This window comes from Agrilus planipennis, unplaced genomic scaffold (assembly GCF_000699045.2).
Source record: "Agrilus planipennis isolate EAB-ADULT unplaced genomic scaffold, Apla_2.0 scaffold119, whole genome shotgun sequence".
NCBI lineage: Eukaryota > Metazoa > Arthropoda > Insecta > Coleoptera > Buprestidae > Agrilus > Agrilus planipennis.
In genome coordinates, this window is record NW_020438931.1 from 20,958 (window position 1) to 43,106 (window position 22,149).

A 22,149-nucleotide genomic window follows, 5' to 3' on the forward strand; every position below is an offset into this window, starting at 1 on the left:
TACTTTAATATAAAAAATTGTATTTAAACAGTTAATATTTATTTACATATTGGTATATTTTATATACTATTGACTATTAATATTTGGTGATTTTGATGAGTTATCACATTTTTATTTTCAGATAAATTGCGAAAATGTAGCAAATTTAACTTATAGAAAGAAGCGCTTCTTATCCCTAATAGAGAAAATTAATGGCACCACAGTTAAAAATATTGACAGACAACAATTTCATGAGCAGGAGCACCACGCAATAAAAATGCCTTTGGATTTTGTTATAATAGTTAGAAATAACAAGCAACTCAAACCAGATAAACTACTGTATGGAGAAAATAAGATTTTAATTGCAGGATACGGTAATGACTATTATTAAAGAAAAAATTATATATTAAAATTCAAATATTCATATTGCCTAACTGTAATATTGCAAGTTATATTGCATTTTTCGTTGGTCCCCCAAAAAAATATTATCTATTAGCCTTAAGCACAAGATATTAAAAATACTCAATCAATTAAATAACTGGAGAGTCATCACAACCTTATTTGCACTTAAAATGTTGAAATGTAGAAATCATAGTTAATACAACTTTGTTTTAGATTTCATAAACAATGAAGTATGTTTTGACTACTCTCTTCTGGTAGGACTTCTTATAGCTTGGCTATTAATTCAAGTTATTCTTGTGACATGTAGTTTCTTAATAATAAGGAAATATAAGAGACATTATGAAGAAGAATATGTAAGGCAGTCCATTGATGAACTTCAAAAAAGTTTTAGATATGGTGATAGTAATTTAGACAGCAGAAGGGTTCATTGGGCAGACCGGCGAGATAGTGATCTAAATTATATGTGACCTAATTAAACAAAACTACGTAACATTTCAGTCAAATTGGTGGGTGTTTATCAACTTGTTCCACTATTACTACTAGTCGATTGTGCTTTAAGTTCTTTAGTTAAGTCAATCTGTTGTTGTAAATAGAATAAATTCTCTGCTTTTCTTCTCTGCTGACTTTGAATATCTCTGACAATACCTTCATGCATCCTTTCCCTTAAATATGTTTTGTTATTTACTAAATACTCAAAAATAAACATATTTCGACAAACCTATCCAGTTGCTGTCGATAGTGGACATACGAAATAATTCCAACTGATGTAATGCAAGCTGAAGTAAGTACTATTTTTGAAACTAATGACATTTTATTACACCGTGAAGAATAAATGAAATGAATTTAAAATTAATTGAGCATCGAGTATCACTAATTTGTTGAAAATAAGTGGGGTTAAATTCACAAATGTCAGACGTCACTATTTTTGAACTACTACTCGAGTAATTAGATCTACTACCAATGTAACGTTGAAACTAAAATTACTGCCAAACAACAGCAAAGTTGAACAAAGAGGTTAACAGGATATTAAAGTTACAATAATCATTTTATACAAAAATACTTCTTTAAACTGTTTTCATTATGGTGTGAGAAAAAAATGCTTGAGAATGAAGCTTTATGTTGCTGTGAATATTATGATGTTAACAATGAACGAAATCATATTCTGACTTGCTGCTGTAACTGTTTAGAGTTTGATGAGGCTTTTGATAAGTAAGAAGTCGTTAAAACTAAGAATTATTTGAAATGTTAATTGTATTTTGGACTATTGCATTTACTTTTCAGTTTAATATCTGGTAAAAAAATACAAGCCAGTCATAAAACAGCTATAATGACCACTTTCCAAGATAGAATAAGAATGCCTTGGCCTGGTGGAGCAAGAAGGCTGTCTATAGAGACAATTATACCATGCTTTGCATTACCTTTACTAATTTTAATTGCCACATTAAGCCTGTGGAATACAGTATTTAGTTTTTTCTTTATGTTTTTGCTGTTAATAATTATGAAAAAAAAATTTAAACATATGAAAATCTTATTTTTGCGATGGACTATTATATCATTCTTAATCATTTATCTAATATTTGAACTACTTGTTATTCCATATCTGGAGATATTAATAAGCGAAAACATTACTGTAAATGTATTTGTTATTATTGCAGTTGTAGCTGCCTATTTAATGAAAGTTAAAACACATAATTTAAAAGGCAAATATGAAAGAGAAAGTGGTTGTACAATTCAAGTTGATGAATGTTCATCTTGTCAAACCTATATACCAGGAAAGGATTTTCATTGTATTTGGTATGATTATCTTATGAAGTTAAAACTAATTAATTAATTTAAATATTTTTTAGTCTTAACTGTTGTGTAGGACAACACAATCGTAATTTTTATTTATTATTTCTGGTAATGACCTTATCAGCTTTAGTATACAGTTCTAATTTAACACTGACAACTATTTGCCATCCTTTTAATTTTTACAAAACAATCCTACTTCCAGATGATTGCTCTGAAGTATATGAAGATTATGAGTGAGTCATTAAAAATTCATCATCTATTAAAAGGCATACTTTTTATTATTGCCATTTCAGATTAGCCCTAAGTTTTGTGAGTGCTGTTTATAGTCTCTTAATTACAGTTTATATACTGTATTTACTTATTTATCAAGTAGTTCTGGTAATATTTGGTTTTACTGGAGAGGAATGGAATTCACTGCCATTTTTGCAAAAGATTGTATGTGGTTTAGGGAGGAAAAGGTCTCATAACAGAAAAGTCATGTGGAGTTAAGAATTGTCTTATATAGTACATACAATAGGAATGAGTCAATATTGTAGCTGTTTATGTATCAGTGAAAATTGTGTACTGCATGTAATTGTTATTTGTGAGAAGCTGTAAAATATGCTTAGTTTTGAATTAGATACCTAAGATAAAATTATTTCATACAAATTAGGTATTTCATTAAAAATATATCTGCTAAACTTTTTTTTTATTTTGCCTTTCCAGTATCATCTAAGTGTGGCAAAAAGTAATAATAATTACTCATAATAAGTAATAAATGTAGCATATGTACAAACCGAAAGTAATTATAACATAAATTAAAAATTCATTTTATTTACCTTGAAGGTGTTTAGCTTCTCACAATAATTTTGGTCAGTGTGCAACTTCGCGTATTTTGAAAATCACCCCAAACGCACTAAGAAGTAATAAAAGTAACTCAACATTTTCAAAAATTACAAATCACTCCATTTCTTGATCACTTGAGATTATAAAACAATATTTTTGACGAACGTTTCATTTAAAAATTCACTAAAAATTAATTTTAAAGGAATCGTTTTGACGTTTAGTTTTTTAGGTTAAAATTTTAAAACTACTACGATTAATTACAAATTTGTTTGCTGCTTAGACAACCTTTTAAACGAGCTATTAACCGAGTGATTACAGCGACATCTAAAAGTTATACGATTAAATACTAAACCAAAATGGATTTCCGACTTTTCTTTTGGTTTGAAGATAATTTGTTCTTTTTTCTATTTCCTTACGATAAAATAATCAGATTGTTTATAATTTTATAGGATAAGAATCAGTTTGTTTTGCTTCTGATATTTTTAGTTTTCTCAGGCAAACTAACAGGTTTGAAATTAGATACTGTATTATAAAAAGATAAAAAGTAAGTATCTACTCATCACTAAATAAGAAAATTTAGTAATTGGTCTTTAGTGTTTCTCGAACTTACCGTTCTTGTCTAATTTTTTCTTGTCTTATTATTATTGTAAGATCAAGATAAAAAATTTGTGAGCAAGAAAAAAAAAAACAAAAATTTCTTTTGTATATGGTTTAAAAGTTAATGTAAATAACTTAAAAAGCACAAAATTTAGGTCTGAGATACATTAAGATTCTACATACTCACTATCAAAATCCTTCTTTCATGAATTTAGACAAAACAAGCTTGGGGACTCCCCATGCAAGCAAGAACAAGAAATGGCAAGACAAGACGTGAAGTGAATAAACATTAGACTCAGGTATAGGGACATTAGCCAGGATAGAGTCCTTGCTTAGTGGTACCGGTGGTACCATGCATGGTAGGTACCTGTGCTTGTATCATTTCAAAATAAATTGATACAGAGCTAGGGAATCGATGACGTTAAACCACTTTTCACTTTCAAGTTCAATTTTGTTCAGGTTCGGAGTGAGAAAATAAACCGGACCAAGCATTTCCTATTAATGGGACCCTTTTATTAGAATATTTGTCAATAAATTTTCTATTCCTCATCGTATTAGTGTGATAATCCAATGACAGATCGGGCTCCATCTGATTTCCTAATGGCGCTGATCAGTGTTGGGTTAGAAGGGTACCTACTTTGGGCACTGAATGCCAATTTTTATGATGGTTCAGTCGTTACGTAAATTAAGTCAACTAATCGCGAGAAGGTAAAATCTATCGGATCCGGGTCTCCAATTATGAAATTGCGAAAAGAACTGAATCATGTTAAAGATGGTGGCAGACTGATGACGGTCGGCCGCCATTACGAGGTAGGACTTGCGGGATAGATACGACGTAACCGGTCGCGGTTTTTGGCGTAAAACGCAGTGCAATGAAGACGTGAAGAAATTGCTTCGGTTGCTCGTCTATGAGGAGGAAACAGTCTTCAAAGGCAACAATTCTGGTTAACAATGCGCGCGATGTCCTGCGCGTAGGAGGTCGCCGCGCCTTGTGTTCGGCATCGATCGGTGGATAGGTGGCGCACCATTCGGGGCAGTTTGCAGGGCCGCTGCCGTGGCTTGTAGGACGTTTGAAATTTGAAGCGTTTCGGCGAAGAATGAATAGAAAACGGGACACGGGCCCGTGGAAAATATGTAGTGTTGCGGTCGTGAAGTGTTAGTCTTAGAGTGAAAAGCGGCCACCGACCACTGGCTGGTAGCCGCACCGCTGAAGAAATGCCCTAATGGCTAGAGAGGTATCTATCTTAATATCGCCCTTCTGTGTTTGCCCTTATGCGCTTGGTTTTGGCTTCCGCGAAAATCCATTCCGTAATGTACCTTCTTGTCGTATAGAATGGGGACATTTCCTTTTTTAGGGCGCTGTCTCAAATTCAAAGGGTAAAATTATCCTATTTAAATAAGCGAAACTTTGAAGGGACGCGTATTCAGACTTGCTATTGAACTAACTCAAACTCGATCCGTACAGAATTTATGACTTTTTGATGTGTTGTTAAACCGAGGTTGATGACATGGGTTGGGTTAGTTTTGGGCATTTAATACATTTACCGTTTGAACTGAATGTTTAAAACTTAATACAAATGAACTTCAATTTATAAATTTTTGTAAGACTTCAGGGGNTTATGAACTGTGATAAAAGCTTTGCTTAAAAATATACGAGCGAATTTTTTATAGGTAGTATCTAATTAATGAATAATTACAAGGAGGTATGGGTTTGTTAGGTAGTTGCCCTTTTTATACTGTTTTGGGTTTCTATCGTATAAATCTTCACGTTGTTTGTAGTAATTAAATAAAAAGCGATAAATCTTTTGAGCATATACCTAATTTTTGAACTGATAGGTCAAATTTTCAGTTTTGAATTAGAAAATCAAACTTATGAATACGTACTTACTAAAGAATAAATTAATTGCTCTTCCTCTGTTTTCTTTTACACATAAAACGATGAAAATCAAAATTTTTGCCTATATTCAAAAATTGCATATCAAAATGCAGATGATAATCATAAGAAAACGCTCATAGTATACATATTTAGGTTTTTGGGGTTAACACGATTATAATTCCAGCGAAAGCGGAATGGGTAGTTAATAAAATGGTTAGGGGGCGCAAGAGGCTTGTGTAAGTGATGTTAAGATGGGTGTGTTACAGGAGGCCCGTGGCGTCGGAGTCGTCGGTGGTGTCGGTGGCGGTGGCGGCGGTAAGCGTCCGTTCAAGTTATGGGACGGCCGACGTAGCGTGCGCAAAGGCCTGGTGGTGGGCAGTTTGGAGGAGCTGGTGCAGCGAGGTCGCGAAAAATTAGGCGTCGGTGTGGGCGAGCCGGTAAGGTTGGTATTGGAAAGCGACGGCACCCAAGTCGAGGACGCCGAATATTTTCGGACGCTGCCACCGAACACTGTCCTGCTGCTGCTTAGGCCCGGAGAACGCTGGTTACCGCAGGGGGTCGACGTTATCAAAGCAGGTCAGCTTTTTTTTATGTATAAAAAAATGATAAAACCGATTGTTTTCTCGAAACATGTGTTACTACCCCACGCGTACGGTTTACGCATTTTACTTTTATCGCGGCTATACAAAGTGACACATAAATAATAACAGTCAAATTCGGTTATAACGTACGAGAAGGGGAACTTAAAAATCAGTACGTTTTATTCAAAGTTTGTTAAAAGACAAATAGGCATATAATTCTTACAAAGAGTCTGTTTGTTCTAATTAATAAACTCACAAATACATTGGATATTGAAAGCAACAAGAACAATAAAGTCGCCTTTTACTTTCATGCCAATAAATACAGGCTGCTAATAGTGAGATACAAAATGAGTATATTTGCTCTTTATGGATGTTCGGACGCAGATTTTTCATACCTACTATATATCAGAAGGACGCTATAACCGATAACTAAGTATTTTATAAAAATTAGCTTTTTACGGAGTGTCCCATAAGAACGACTTTCGATATGGTGTACGTTATAACCGTTATAAACTTGTACGTTATAAGTAAATTTTATTGTATTCCGTTGGTAACCGTTTTTCTATTTTCTATTAGTGGAATAAGTTCCTAGTAGTTCTATAAATTACCTTTTCTACAGGTAAAAGAGTTTAAGATGTTCATGGTCGGATGTGGTGAGGAACAAACGAACATTATTCCAAAACGAAAGCGATTAAATAGAATCTTTAGGATGTAATTTTTCAAAAGCCTTCTAACGATATCTTACCTACATGCTGAGATACGCGACAAAAATCAGTCAAGAGCGAGTTTGACTCACACTCCAAGGGTTCCATATCTAATCAAGTACCTAGGGAATACCGTTTTTCTTTTGAAGTAATTATTTCTACTTCAATATAAAGGGAGTTTTTAAAAGAAGAAACAATTTTCTTTCTATATGCATAAAAGGACATTCTATCTACAGTATTTACATGTAAAATTTCATTTGGTAATATTGATTAAAATCTATAGAAACTTGTAGGTTGTAACAAATAGGGACAGATTTTAGGCCAGTATAATTATTTACAAGGTATAAGACCAGAAAGATATTGCAGTATTTTTGAAAGATAACATAACCAGTACAGATCTAGCGGATTAGATTAGGTCATACAGTTATTTTTGTTCAAAAGTTAAAAAGACATGACTATTTCAACATTAAAATTTTAGAAGAAACATCACTAATAACAATACATGGTTAGTAGTCTGATTAAGGTTTTATCGGTTCATACACCTATTTTGGCTATAAAAGAATATAATTAATCTAAAGACTATATCGATCCGGTTTTTTTGGCCGTGGTCTGTGGAAGACCATCAGTTACGACTCAGCACCTGCCCAGATATGATTTTATCGAGTATATAAGGGTAATTGCTACTTAGGAACGGTCCTTAAATTGAGCAGAAATTAGCCGTTATATTATTTCGAGGCAGACCTTTGCTCTTTGAGGCAGGCCGCATATTGTAAGAATTTTTCTGTTAGATGTTCGTCGGTGCCACCCCGCACAATATGTCAGAAATTTTGTTACAGCAAGTTTAGGTTCTGTTCGTAACTGGCCGTTAGAATCGTTGGTACACCGCAGTCGAAAATAGACGAAGATGATTGTTTTACTCAGTTTTGAGTTATTTATTTGCAAATTTCTTCCTAGACCAGGTGTAGGTTCATTTTATTGTAATAGTTTTTGTCACATAGTTCCTATCCTAACAAGGGTATAAGTACTTTTCGATCTACATAATGAGATCTTCAATTTCCGCCTTTGTTTCTCACTGTTTATACAATGAACTTACGTCGCGTCTGACACAGCGTCTAAAATAAAATGTTTAGAGAGCGCGCCTCCCGGCGTTCTGATCAAATAAATTTTTGCCGTCCGATTGGTTAGCATCCGGCGATCATCCGAAACGGACTTCAACAAAATGCATGTATGGAGCGCCTTCCGGTGAATATCAGAAATTTTCTTGCAATGTGCGACCGGCCTAAAAGGTGAAACCGTGAAATTATCGTCGTCGGGGAGTCAGCGACGTCGACGGAACACGTTGGCGCGTCGCCCGCCAACACCATCTCGGTCGTCGATTCGAATAGCGTCCGCGTCGATGGTGTGTGAATGTATGTATGTATGTGTATATGTGTGGGACGATGCCGTTTGGGCGTTGACGGGGCTGAGGTCTCCACGGACCCGCAAAATCTCTTTTGCACGAAACGCTCGCGGCATCCTACGTACTCGTGCACCTGCTGCTCCGGGGATTAACTGAATTAACTACGAAAAACACAAAGACAAAATATTATCTACAAAGGGATGAAAAGGGAAGGAATCGTGGGATAACGAAGGCAGACAGGATCGAACCCGGCGAAAGCAGAGAAATAATGAATTTGGACACCATTGTTCATGGTACATTTTATAAAACGTGTTTTATACTCATTATCATTCTGTACGATTCCTGGGCAGGTAATGCCTAATAAAGTTATCCTTTACTCCTGTAAAAGGATCTCCTTTCCTACATTTGAATCGTGCCAACGACAACAAATTAGTCACGAAAGACTACATTCCAATTTTTATGTAACATTTTCAGTACTCCTTCTTAAGAAGTACTTAAACTAGTCATGACTTCATGATGATCACTTCTTCTTATGTTTGCCCAATCTTTTTATGCATTTTTTAAGAATTAGAGTTAGAATTTGCGTAGTGTACCTAATCCAATCTAGGTATACCTCTGTCCTTCTTGACTCCTGCTTTTGCTTGTAATATGTCTCTTAATGTCTAACCCATTATTTCCCATATTTTATGTTCTTCAAATGATTGCAATTCTTCATCCACAACTCTTTGTCACTTTTGTGCACCAATTCTGATGGACGTCGCTTTAATTTTAATTAAATCTTCATCAAATCTGTGATTGTGCTACACATAATCATTCAATTCAATTATTGAATAATCATTGAAATGTTTGCGTTTCCGCACTATTCTTGGTTGACTGATTTTACTTTCTACAGCTTCTTAATTTTTTCAATTGCATCGTACAGTTATCATTATCTTCATTTTAATTCGAATTATTACTTCTGAAAAATACATTGTTCCTGAGTTTAACTTTCGTGCGCTCTTCTTCTGGGAACGAGATGGGGTCAATTAAGATAATGTGGTCCCGTGGGAGCACCGAATGAAACAAGACACATAAAAGTTAGGTGTGTGTACTTATACGCCTACTTTTTTCCACAACTATCTCTTACCCCCCACTCGCGATTATGGTATTAGATAGTCCTTGGTTCTCCACCGAAAATAAGAGAGTTGGCAGCAGTATCTGTGCGTGGGTGGGAGTGGGTGGTTAAAATCTCTTCTTAACATATAGGTTTATCCTGAGAAATCCAAAAATGATAGTGAACACAATAACTAAGGTGTACTAAACTCTTTTTTTTATTTTCTAATTTTCAGGAGTTTCTAGGATTTAAAAAAAATTCCAAATGTACCAAATTCTGGAATGTTTCAATTCCACTGCCATCTATAACAATTCTAAATTCTGGCGCAATTTTATTTATTCTTATAAAGACAAAGTCTGGAATTAAAGTTAGTTCGATTTGAACTAGGAATATAGCAGTAATTCATCAGAAAAAGGCGAATAGTCACCTATTAAATGTGACCACTTAAGTTTAAGACTACATTTTATGCAGTTCTTTTCGCTGCATGACACACGCGTAATAGGTACCAATATTGACTTCCACGGGGCTCAGGACCAAAATAGTCAGTGACAAATTGATATTAAAAACGTCATAAATCTTTAAAATTTACATTGGGAAATTGTTCATTTTTTTTAATTGTTGTCTTTGTCGTAGTAGCAATTTCGGCAATTCCTCGGATCGTATGCGAAGCGATACACGCGCTGGAGCTGCACGATGAGACACCCTCTTGGAAGATTATGGATAACAAGGGTCGCGTCACGGTGGTACTGCATTGGGATCAGCGAGGCCCTGGACCTTCAAGGGCTTCGTCGGAAGCACCTTCGCCGGCACCTGGCAAGTATTCGCCCAGCAAGCGGCCCTCGTTGGTCATCCAAACCGCCACCAAAAAGGAAACGGTCATCAACGACGTCTATCAGCAGCCCTCAGCTCAAGCTCCAAGATACCCTAGTCCTCAAATCACTGTGATAAATCATGACGAGGTCAAACCGCCACCTCCACTTCATAGACTTCCTAAACAGGTAATGTAATGAATTTTCAACTGACCAATTTTCAGTAAGAGTTTTTATTGTTTCTACGGCAACAATATCTTATCTCTGTCGGGAAAATAAATAGATTGAATGGTAACGAAGTAAAGGCAGAGACTGTCGAGTCGAAAGAACGGTTGGGAAATTCAAACAGATGATTTTGTTGTTAATTTATCATGCTACAGAAGATAATTAAATGGTTAAATTATAATTTCTACAAGTTTTTAGTATTCATCTCATGTATGTTTCATCACATTGTGACTTTTCAGGAAGTTACAAAATTTATATATGAATAACTTTAGTTTTGAAACCGAATTGACTTTTTTGACATTTTTTCCTTCATTTACTTTTCATTCTTTCCATTGCGAATAGGACTGTTAGTTGTGTTACCAGAGGTTTAAAACAATGTTCTTCCTGTTAACGCAGTATTTCGTTCTTAGGTGTCAGCTATTTTAGGATAGATTTATGTTTTCCTAAATTTCAAATGTACAAGCGTTTTCCTAAGTTTTGTTGATCAGCGATCGATCGGAAAGCACAAGAGATCGCTCATGTTCAATGCATTTTACAGCACAGGGAGTCGAGGGTCCCCAGACCTTACACTTCATTTTTCCACGGTCTTTACTGTAACTCCTAATCCATTTGAAAGGAACTGTATTCTTTAGTCCATCAATCTTCTGAAAGTTGTTCCCTGTCTTCATCATTGAGCGAGTGGTAGATACCACAGAAAAAAAATTCCTTCTAGCACCAAATGATCTAACGGTCATGTGCTTTTTAATCTAACGTTCGTTCCTGTATATATTGAACAGACCATGTAAATGTTTCGTTCCTATCATGACGCGACTTCGAGATTTTAGAAAACCAAATAGGTACTATTGGAATTAAGTTCGGTAGCCCTGTATAAATAAGTATTTCAGAAGCTATTCTACACAGGGCAGTTCGATCGAGAGTACGACGATCCATATTCACACCCCCGAATGCGCGCACCATGTGCATCTGCCACGTTCTGGCAGTCCCCAAACTAACGGTACCATCGAGTGTGATTTTCATTGTTGCGCATTGCACGAAGAGGGTCGCAAAATTGCCGTTCATAAGCATAGCGTTGCGACGTCTCCTATCCAAGACGCTCAACAGCAAACATCACCACAACCACCGTCGCGCCACGTGCGATTCCTCGACGTCGAAGGACGACATCCAGGTTAGAATAATGTCACCCACTTTATAGTACGTACGTTCGCACACTTACGCTTGAGTGTTGTGTGTCGTTTTCACTGTATGTATGTATGTAGATAAGTATATATGTATGTACGTATGTTTGCACATGATTTTATTAACGTCGAGGAGGTCGGCGACCGTGCACTCCTCATTAGCACAAGTAGGTGGTGTTATGTCCTTTCTTGTTAACTCTGATTTATTTATCTTTAGTAGGAAAAACACCCTTACGCTTTCACACGATTATATTTGTTTGTAGTAAAATATTCAAAGAATTGATTCCACTTTTGGTTTTCCACATTAAACCCAATTTCTTTCGAGTAGTAAAAGTATTGTTGTGCAGAATGATTTGGTTTTCGGATACAGAATAGTTAATTTTTATTGATATGCCTATCTTAATTTCTTAAGAAACGGTCATGCGAAACCAAAAAGGCAGAAGCCTCAGCGATTATCTAAAACAGCTCCAAGTTCTTAGAGTTTTATACTAAGTGATTTCTAATAGTTTCTGGAGTCTATTATGTAATTTCTTGTTAAACTGTAATTTTTGTGTACTTTAAAGGATTAAAACAAAAATTATCCAAAATTGCCTAACATCCACGGGGTACTTTTTGATAGTTCTTCATGTCTTCTACCTTCTTGCTCTGTTATTCGTTCCTTATTATTATTATTACTCTATGCATTGAAAACTATGAAAAAAAGATATGGCTCGAAGTTTTCTTTTACAAATGCAAATCCAATCTGATAAATGAGCCACGCTGATGGTTGACGTTTAATTTTTGGGTGATGTTGCAAGAAAGCTTAAGATTATTGAGTTGTGTGGTTGATTTTGAGTAAAATTTTTAATTAATGTAATTAATGTTGTTCGTAGTGCATTCATTCGCTGTGAATCATTTTAATATTATATTAAATATCAATTTGAGTACAAACATACTACGTTAATTAGGAATACATCATAAACTTTATAATAGTTTTTCATTACGATACCACTACGGCTATTAGGTCAATTTCAAAAAATTGGGGAATTCTACCAGTGGTAAGGGTTAGTTATTGCAGCAATAAAAAGACATTTGTTATTACGAACTCAATCTACATTTCGGTATAAACCCCCTCCTAGATCCTAAGCTAATACTTCCTAATCGCCCTAGTATTTAAGAAAAATACTGTAACTGAAACGCCGATTCGATTCCTGGTCCGTCTGCCTTGGTCCAAGTTTTTCTGTGGTTTCCTTGGATCACCTAGGCAAAAGCTGAGGCAGTAATATTCCACAGATAATCTTTCATTCTCTTCTGTCTTCATTTCGTCCGTCTCAACTTTCTCACCCGAACCACCACCCACCCATTACGTTCCGGCGTAGTCCGGAGGGACTGCCCGCCCACCAACATTACTGGTTGGTGGGAATGAAACACCCAAAAGTTTTTTTCTTTTTTACTGAAACTTTAGTACTTAATAGTATTCCTGGAGATGCATTAAGTATTGCAATGTACATCAGGTTCGTAATAAAATTTAGTGAAACTTCTCCAAGTGTTTATTACCTATTATTATGATGTTTCACCATAAGTTTCCGGCTAATTGTACAAATCAATCTGAATTTGTTCAGGTAAAATCGTGTCTTGAATTAACAATATCCCAACGTTTCGCCTTCCGATTGGGGGTTTCTTTTAATTCAGAGCAATATACGTACTACCTGAACAAGTTCAAACTGATTTGTTCTAGTTCTACTTCAGCTTCTATATCTTTTGAAAATGGCCTAATAGCTTTAACGACATCTCAAAGACAAGTTTAATAAAGTTTGTGAAGTATTCCACAAAAAATGTTTTTGTTCTCATATTAGCGTTTATTTTGTAACGGCTAAAATTACAAATATGCGTATGAATGTGGGAGAGTGGATGGCGAGTGATCTCCTACAAATCCTGATGTAATATCATATCCTCTCTTACAATGTTCCGTATTAATCCGTCACGCTGTAGCTAACAGTGAACGATGTCTTGTTTGAACGAAAGGGGTCGATCACGAGAGTTCGGAGAGCGAGACGGAAAACACGGTGATGGAAGATGAGGCGATAACTTCGGAAAAGTTCCTTCTGCTTATCGATCAGCTCAGCGTAGATCAAAAGCGCCACTTGACGATCAAAGATATCGGCATTATTTTGGAGCGGCTCAGTTCTAAGATCTTAGACGTCGAACGCTTAGATCGAGAAAGCGAGAGTGACGATTGTTACAATTGGACCATAAAGGCAACTATTCGCGGGGACGTGTTACGTGAACTCGGTGTTATTTATAACGGAAACTACTACGCCATTTCCGAACATCCGGGATACAAGGAGGAGAACGAGGGCGCCGCGGAAGAAATCGAAGAGGAGGAAGAGGAAGAAGACAGGCTGTGAAGATTTTAAATCATACATACTAATCCCGGATGTCAACGAGTGGCGTGTGCATCATAATAAGAACGCAACGTGTTAATTTTGTTTTCGTTTCGAATAGCAAAAAGATCTTAATATTATCGGTGCCTACATATAAGCGCCACACCGTTTTACAATTATCTGATTGTTTCGAGAAACTTGAGTTGATCAAAATAGATTTTGGCCAAATGAAATGAAACCAAACCCACTCAGGTCCGTTCCTTTTTAATTGCGTAACAGTATTAATTAATAGTCCCCACCCTAATCAGTATTCTTTTTAGAAGAGTGCCAAATATATTATTATAATTTATCACAATAACATTTCTCGCTCGCGTGCGTGCAGTTGTACCAACAATCGCAGATCTTCCATGCAGATCGTGTGCCAAATCAGTAGCAGTTCAAGTTTCTCCCGTAAGTGTAATCCAAGCCTAATAAGATGACGAACCGTTAAATAGGGAAAGAAGGGGTGCTACTACTAGACAAACAAACTGTATACCTTACCGTATAAAAAAAAAAAAGCTATACCGACTGCCACCGTGTTTATGTCAAACAGCACAAAGAAAGCAAAAAAAAAAATGATGACAAAAAATAGACAACTGTATTTAGATTCTTAAGGAGGGTTGTTAGGCGTTGTGTGCGTTAAAACATATCGCAAGCGCCGTATTATTAAAAACAAACCCGAACCTAGGGCTGACAATCGACGATCCATTTTTAAGGTTTATCTGCATAACGTTGTGTGTGCTCCATAATCATCTTCATATGTATTTAGTCATGCCGTTTGGATTTATATCATCATCATCATCATCAGAAATAACAACGATACATTGCCCTTATCGTCATCCCGTTTATACTTTTGTTTTATGGAAACGTTATACAAACTGACAACATCATCCGTAATCCAAACGGTAGCAATCACGGATACATAACATTGTATGCACCTCTTGCAATTTGTAACAAAAAAAAAAGAAAAGAAAACAAAAGAAGAATCACGGCTCTCACTTACATTAGTAAAACTCTACACGTTTCGTGCATGTTTGCGTAACCAGCCATTACTCGATTCTTCGGTGATAACGTTTCACTTTCAAAATATTGTCGGTCGACATTATTACCATTATCATCATTGTTAAGTCCGGTTGGTGTAGTTGTTATTTGCGTGCGTGATTTTGCATGCATCATAATCGCATTATTTTGGTCATGTATTTATCGTGGTAGAGAGTCGATGCTTGAGTAATTTATATTCCTTTTTGGTGTTTGCGCTTCTTCCGCGAGAAGATGCGATTTAGGTAATTTACATTTTGGCGACGCAATGGCAACACACGGGAAATAAAACGCGATACTGGAAGCATCTTGTTATTTTCGTTAACAGCTAATAAACATGCCTTTTTTGAGGTAAGATGTCAAACGTATTTAAAAACATTATCAACACGTTACCTACATTTTACAATCAATCAATAGGAAACTACAAGAGGTTTGTTTAGAAATCTTCATCTTTCTTTGAGAAAATTGAAGGCTGTTAGAAAGTTCGCACTTTTATTTTACAGAAACTGTTACTGTTATTGGAAGGTACTATTATGTTTCAAGTATTAAGGTAATTCCACAAATCTGCAGATAAAAAGGTGTTTAATTTGGTGCTATTAATCAAAATCTGATCTTTGAATTTCGTTAACACATTAAAATTTTGAGATACTTCAAGGTTTATATCTGAAAATGCCTGGATTTTCGTATTCTCGCAGTTCAGCAGAGTCTTATAAAATTTTACCTACAAAAACTAGTTGTGCTATTATAACGTAGAGTTCTAATCTAAATCGATTGTATCGATTATCAAGTAAAAAGGATATATATTTGCAATACCATGATTAGTTTATATCTCTGCAAACGCAGCTGAATCATCAAGATACCCCATTTTTGTACTTTTTAGTAGATGATTTAGAAATTCTAGTTTAATAACAAAATAGCTTTTTTGTATGAGGATTAGTAGTATCACAAAATAAATAATTTTAGACGGATGTACATTCCCATCGAATTTAATAGAATAAGCCAAAGGGTGAAGTGGTTGCATTTGTAGAGGTGGATAGTCCAATGAGTTCATAAATTTGTTTGGGATAAATTCTTAAAATGAATGATCAAAGGACAATATTGCTTAAAAAGTTGCATTATTCTCAATTGTGATGAATAATCGTAACTGTATTAAAAAATAAAGGTTTTGGCAATTCAAACCAAAGTTTTCATACGGCAACGATAATTGTCTTGCCATTATTTAAGATGAAAAGATGTAAAGGTTAGAGAATAACATTTTGCTTTCCAGTATCCACGTAGTGGATTGAATTATTTGGGCGGAACAATTTCGTCACGTTTTTTATATAGAAAATTTTGTTAATCATATAAAACATTTATAAATAAATACACATATTCGCTTAGCTGTTATTTGCTGGTAAGCCCACGGGGCCGTATGCAATCAGCCCTAGAAGTGGGACAAGTTGTTTAAGTGTTGAACTGGACAGTCCCGGACGGGCCGTGTTAAAAGTTTCTAGGACGAAATATTAATTAATTAATTAATTGATTAATTGCTTTGTACTTTTTATAATAATTATGTGGATGATAAAAAAAAATGATACGATGACGTTGGTGACAAGGATCGAACAGATTCTTTATTTTTAACGATTCGTGAGATGTTTTATATTTGTAAAACATGTATATAATGTTAGTTATTGAAAATCCTTGAAATTTGTGCAAACATTTCGTTATTTGCTAAATTAACAATTTCCTAACAAATTACACAATCATTTCGTCAATTTTCTCATACTTAGGCACGCTTTTATCGCNATGAATAACTTTAGTTTTGAAACCGAATTGACTTTTTTGACATTTTTTCCTTCATTTACTTTTCATTCTTTCCATTGCGAATAGGACTGTTAGTTGTGTTACCAGAGGTTTAAAACAATGTTCTTCCTGTTAACGCAGTATTTCGTTCTTAGGTGTCAGCTATTTTAGGATAGATTTATGTTTTCCTAAATTTCAAATGTACAAGCGTTTTCCTAAGTTTTGTTGATCAGCGATCGATCGGAAAGCACAAGAGATCGCTCATGTTCAATGCATTTTACAGCACAGGGAGTCGAGGGTCCCCAGACCTTACACTTCATTTTTCCACGGTCTTTACTGTAACTCCTAATCCATTTGAAAGGAACTGTATTCTTTAGTCCATCAATCTTCTGAAAGTTGTTCCCTGTCTTCATCATTGAGCGAGTGGTAGATACCACAGAAAAAAAATTCCTTCTAGCACCAAATGATCTAACGGTCATGTGCTTTTTAATCTAACGTTCGTTCCTGTATATATTGAACAGACCATGTAAATGTTTCGTTCCTATCATGACGCGACTTCGAGATTTTAGAAAACCAAATAGGTACTATTGGAATTAAGTTCGGTAGCCCTGTATAAATAAGTATTTCAGAAGCTATTCTACACAGGGCAGTTCGATCGAGAGTACGACGATCCATATTCACACCCCCGAATGCGCGCACCATGTGCATCTGCCACGTTCTGGCAGTCCCCAAACTAACGGTACCATCGAGTGTGATTTTCATTGTTGCGCATTGCACGAAGAGGGTCGCAAAATTGCCGTTCATAAGCATAGCGTTGCGACGTCTCCTATCCAAGACGCTCAACAGCAAACATCACCACAACCACCGTCGCGCCACGTGCGATTCCTCGACGTCGAAGGACGACATCCAGGTTAGAATAATGTCACCCACTTTATAGTACGTACGTTCGCACACTTACGCTTGAGTGTTGTGTGTCGTTTTCACTGTATGTATGTATGTAGATAAGTATATATGTATGTACGTATGTTTGCACATGATTTTATTAACGTCGAGGAGGTCGGCGACCGTGCACTCCTCATTAGCACAAGTAGGTGGTGTTATGTCCTTTCTTGTTAACTCTGATTTATTTATCTTTAGTAGGAAAAACACCCTTACGCTTTCACACGATTATATTTGTTTGTAGTAAAATATTCAAAGAATTGATTCCACTTTTGGTTTTCCACATTAAACCCAATTTCTTTCGAGTAGTAAAAGTATTGTTGTGCAGAATGATTTGGTTTTCGGATACAGAATAGTTAATTTTTATTGATATGCCTATCTTAATTTCTTAAGAAACGGTCATGCGAAACCAAAAAGGCAGAAGCCTCAGCGATTATCTAAAACAGCTCCAAGTTCTTAGAGTTTTATACTAAGTGATTTCTAATAGTTTCTGGAGTCTATTATGTAATTTCTTGTTAAACTGTAATTTTTGTGTACTTTAAAGGATTAAAACAAAAATTATCCAAAATTGCCTAACATCCACGGGGTACTTTTTGATAGTTCTTCATGTCTTCTACCTTCTTGCTCTGTTATTCGTTCCTTATTATTATTATTACTCTATGCATTGAAAACTATGAAAAAAAGATATGGCTCGAAGTTTTCTTTTACAAATGCAAATCCAATCTGATAAATGAGCCACGCTGATGGTTGACGTTTAATTTTTGGGTGATGTTGCAAGAAAGCTTAAGATTATTGAGTTGTGTGGTTGATTTTGAGTAAAATTTTTAATTAATGTAATTAATGTTGTTCGTAGTGCATTCATTCGCTGTGAATCATTTTAATATTATATTAAATATCAATTTGAGTACAAACATACTACGTTAATTAGGAATACATCATAAACTTTATAATATTTTTTCATTACGATACCACTACGGCTATTAGGTCAATTTCAAAAAATTGGGGAATTCTACCAGTGGTAAGGGTTAGTTATTGCAGCAATAAAAAGACATTTGTTATTACGAACTCAATCTACATTTCGGTATAAACCCCCTCCTAGATCCTAAGCTAATACTTCCTAATCGCCCTAGTATTTAAGAAAAATACTGTAACTGAAACGCCGATTCGATTCCTGGTCCGTCTGCCTTGGTCCAAGTTTTTCTGTGGTTTCCTTGGATCACCTAGGCAAAAGCTGAGGCAGTAATATTCCACAGATAATCTTTCATTCTCTTCTGTCTTCATTTCGTCCGTCTCAACTTTCTCACCCGAACCACCACCCACCCATTCCCACGATTCCTGAAAGCAGGCTGAAGAGGACCTTCCGCCCTACGTTCCGGCGTAGTCCGGAGGGACTGCCCGCCCACCAACATTACTGGTTGGTGGGAATGAAACACCCAAAAGTTTTTTTCTTTTTTACTGAAACTTTAGTACTTAATAGTATTCCTGGAGATGCATTAAGTATTGCAATGTACATCAGGTTCGTAATAAAATTTAGTGAAACTTCTCCAAGTGTTTATTACCTATTATTATGATGTTTCACCATAAGTTTCCGGCTAATTGTACAAATCAATCTGAATTTGTTCAGGTAAAATCGTGTCTTGAATTAACAATATCCCAACGTTTCGCCTTCCGATTGGGGGTTTCTTTTAATTCAGAGCAATATACGTACTACCTGAACAAGTTCAAACTGATTTGTTCTAGTTCTACTTCAGCTTCTATATCTTTTGAAAATGGCCTAATAGCTTTAACGACATCTCAAAGACAAGTTTAATAAAGTTTGTGAAGTATTCCACAAAAAATGTTTTTGTTCTCATATTAGCGTTTATTTTGTAACGGCTAAAATTACAAATATGCGTATGAATGTGGGAGAGTGGATGGCGAGTGATCTCCTACAAATCCTGATGTAATATCATATCCTCTCTTACAATGTTCCGTATTAATCCGTCACGCTGTAGCTAACAGTGAACGATGTCTTGTTTGAACGAAAGGGGTCGATCACGAGAGTTCGGAGAGCGAGACGGAAAACACGGTGATGGAAGATGAGGCGATAACTTCGGAAAAGTTCCTTCTGCTTATCGATCAGCTCAGCGTAGATCAAAAGCGCCACTTGACGATCAAAGATATCGGCATTATTTTGGAGCGGCTCAGTTCTAAGATCTTAGACGTCGAACGCTTAGATCGAGAAAGCGAGAGTGACGATTGTTACAATTGGACCATAAAGGCAACTATTCGCGGGGACGTGTTACGTGAACTCGGTGTTATTTATAACGGAAACTACTACGCCATTTCCGAACATCCGGGATACAAGGAGGAGAACGAGGGCGCCGCGGAAGAAATCGAAGAGGAGGAAGAGGAAGAAGACAGGCTGTGAAGATTTTAAATCATACATACTAATCCCGGATGTCAACGAGTGGCGTGTGCATCATAATAAGAACGCAACGTGTTAATTTTGTTTTCGTTTCGAATAGCAAAAAGATCTTAATATTATCGGTGCCTACATATAAGCGCCACACCGTTTTACAATTATCTGATTGTTTCGAGAAACTTGAGTTGATCAAAATAGATTTTGGCCAAATGAAATGAAACCAAACCCACTCAGGTCCGTTCCTTTTTAATTGCGTAACAGTATTAATTAATAGTCCCCACCCTAATCAGTATTCTTTTTAGAAGAGTGCCAAATATATTATTATAATTTATCACAATAACATTTCTCGCTCGCGTGCGTGCAGTTGTACCAACAATCGCAGATCTTCCATGCAGATCGTGTGCCAAATCAGTAGCAGTTCAAGTTTCTCCCGTAAGTGTAATCCAAGCCTAATAAGATGACGAACCGTTAAATAGGGAAAGAAGGGGTGCTACTACTAGACAAACAAACTGTATACCTTACCGTATAAAAAAAAAAAAGCTATACCGACTGCCACCGTGTTTATGTCAAACAGCACAAAGAAAGCAAAAAAAAAAATGATGACAAAAAATAGACAACTGTATTTAGATTCTTAAGGAGGGTTGTTAGGCGTTGTGTGCGTTAAAACATATCGCAAGCGCCGTATTATTAAAAACAAACCCGAACCTAGGGCTGACAATCGACGATCCATTTTTAAGGTTTATCTGCATAACGTTGTGTGTGCTCCATAATCATCTTCATATGTATTTAGTCATGCCGTTTGGATTTATATCATCATCATCATCATCAGAAATAACAACGATACATTGCCCTTATCGTCATCCCGTTTATACTTTTGTTTTATGGAAACGTTATACAAACTGACAACATCATCCGTAATCCAAACGGTAGCAATCACGGATACATAACATTGTATGCACCTCTTGCAATTTGTAACAAAAAAAAAAGAAAAGAAAACAAAAGAAGAATCACGGCTCTCACTTACATTAGTAAAACTCTACACGTTTCGTGCATGTTTGCGTAACCAGCCATTACTCGATTCTTCGGTGATAACGTTTCACTTTCAAAATATTGTCGGTCGACATTATTACCATTATCATCATTGTTAAGTCCGGTTGGTGTAGTTGTTATTTGCGTGCGTGATTTTGCATGCATCATAATCGCATTATTTTGGTCATGTATTTATCGTGGTAGAGAGTCGATGCTTGAGTAATTTATATTCCTTTTTGGTGTTTGCGCTTCTTCCGCGAGAAGATGCGATTTAGGTAATTTACATTTTGGCGACGCAATGGCAACACACGGGAAATAAAACGCGATACTGGAAGCATCTTGTTATTTTCGTTAACAGCTAATAAACATGCCTTTTTTGAGGTAAGATGTCAAACGTATTTAAAAACATTATCAACACGTTACCTACATTTTACAATCAATCAATAGGAAACTACAAGAGGTTTGTTTAGAAATCTTCATCTTTCTTTGAGAAAATTGAAGGCTGTTAGAAAGTTCGCACTTTTATTTTACAGAAACTGTTACTGTTATTGGAAGGTACTATTATGTTTCAAGTATTAAGGTAATTCCACAAATCTGCAGATAAAAAGGTGTTTAATTTGGTGCTATTAATCAAAATCTGATCTTTGAATTTCGTTAACACATTAAAATTTTGAGATACTTCAAGGTTTATATCTGAAAATGCCTGGATTTTCGTATTCTCGCAGTTCAGCAGAGTCTTATAAAATTTTACCTACAAAAACTAGTTGTGCTATTATAACGTAGAGTTCTAATCTAAATCGATTGTATCGATTATCAAGTAAAAAGGATATATATTTGCAATACCATGATTAGTTTATATCTCTGCAAACGCAGCTGAATCATCAAGATACCCCATTTTTGTACTTTTTAGTAGATGATTTAGAAATTCTAGTTTAATAACAAAATAGCTTTTTTGTATGAGGATTAGTAGTATCACAAAATAAATAATTTTAGACGGATGTACATTCCCATCGAATTTAATAGAATAAGCCAAAGGGTGAAGTGGTTGCATTTGTAGAGGTGGATAGTCCAATGAGTTCATAAATTTGTTTGGGATAAA

At 35.7% G+C, this 22,149-nt stretch overlaps 3 protein-coding genes and 1 long non-coding RNA gene across 5 annotated transcripts in view; 3 read left to right on the forward strand and 1 right to left on the reverse strand.

Annotated features, from left to right (window-relative positions):
• Positions 1-3,203, reverse strand: part of LOC112904369 — a 15,671-nt gene extending 12,468 nt beyond the window's left edge. Inside the window, exon 1 of the long non-coding RNA XR_003231051.1 lies at positions 2,991-3,203. This is a non-coding gene — a long non-coding RNA (uncharacterized LOC112904369). The remainder of the gene's footprint in view (positions 1-2,990) is intronic.
• On the forward strand, positions 1,341-2,860 carry LOC108736726 (palmitoyltransferase ZDHHC23). The gene is made up of 4 exons (XM_018469275.2): positions 1,341-1,590; positions 1,663-2,175; positions 2,229-2,405; positions 2,466-2,860. Exons 1-4 carry the CDS (start codon positions 1,478-1,480, stop codon positions 2,659-2,661), a joined length of 999 nt encoding a protein of 332 aa, XP_018324777.1. The 5' UTR covers positions 1,341-1,477; the 3' UTR covers positions 2,662-2,860.
• A 1,457-nt stretch (positions 3,204-4,660) lies between the features above and the next one.
• On the forward strand, positions 4,661-14,434 carry LOC108736725. 2 transcript variants are annotated; one of them, XM_018469273.1, is made up of 5 exons: positions 4,661-4,829; positions 5,737-6,046; positions 9,881-10,245; positions 11,182-11,446; positions 13,461-14,434. In XM_018469273.1, exons 1-5 carry the CDS (start codon positions 4,818-4,820, stop codon positions 13,841-13,843), a joined length of 1,335 nt encoding a protein of 444 aa, XP_018324775.1. In that variant the 5' UTR covers positions 4,661-4,817; the 3' UTR covers positions 13,844-14,434. The 2 variants fall into 2 exon arrangements, with proteins under 2 accessions (XP_018324775.1, XP_018324776.1); XM_018469274.1 differs by having other exon boundaries at positions 9,884-10,245.
• An 818-nt stretch (positions 14,435-15,252) lies between these two features.
• On the forward strand, positions 15,253-20,618 carry LOC108736704. The gene is made up of 3 exons (XM_018469234.1): positions 15,253-15,261; positions 17,285-17,588; positions 19,645-20,618. Exons 1-3 carry the CDS (start codon positions 15,253-15,255, stop codon positions 20,025-20,027), a joined length of 696 nt encoding a protein of 231 aa, XP_018324736.1. The 3' UTR covers positions 20,028-20,618.
• Positions 20,619-22,149: the final 1,531 nt, after the last annotated feature.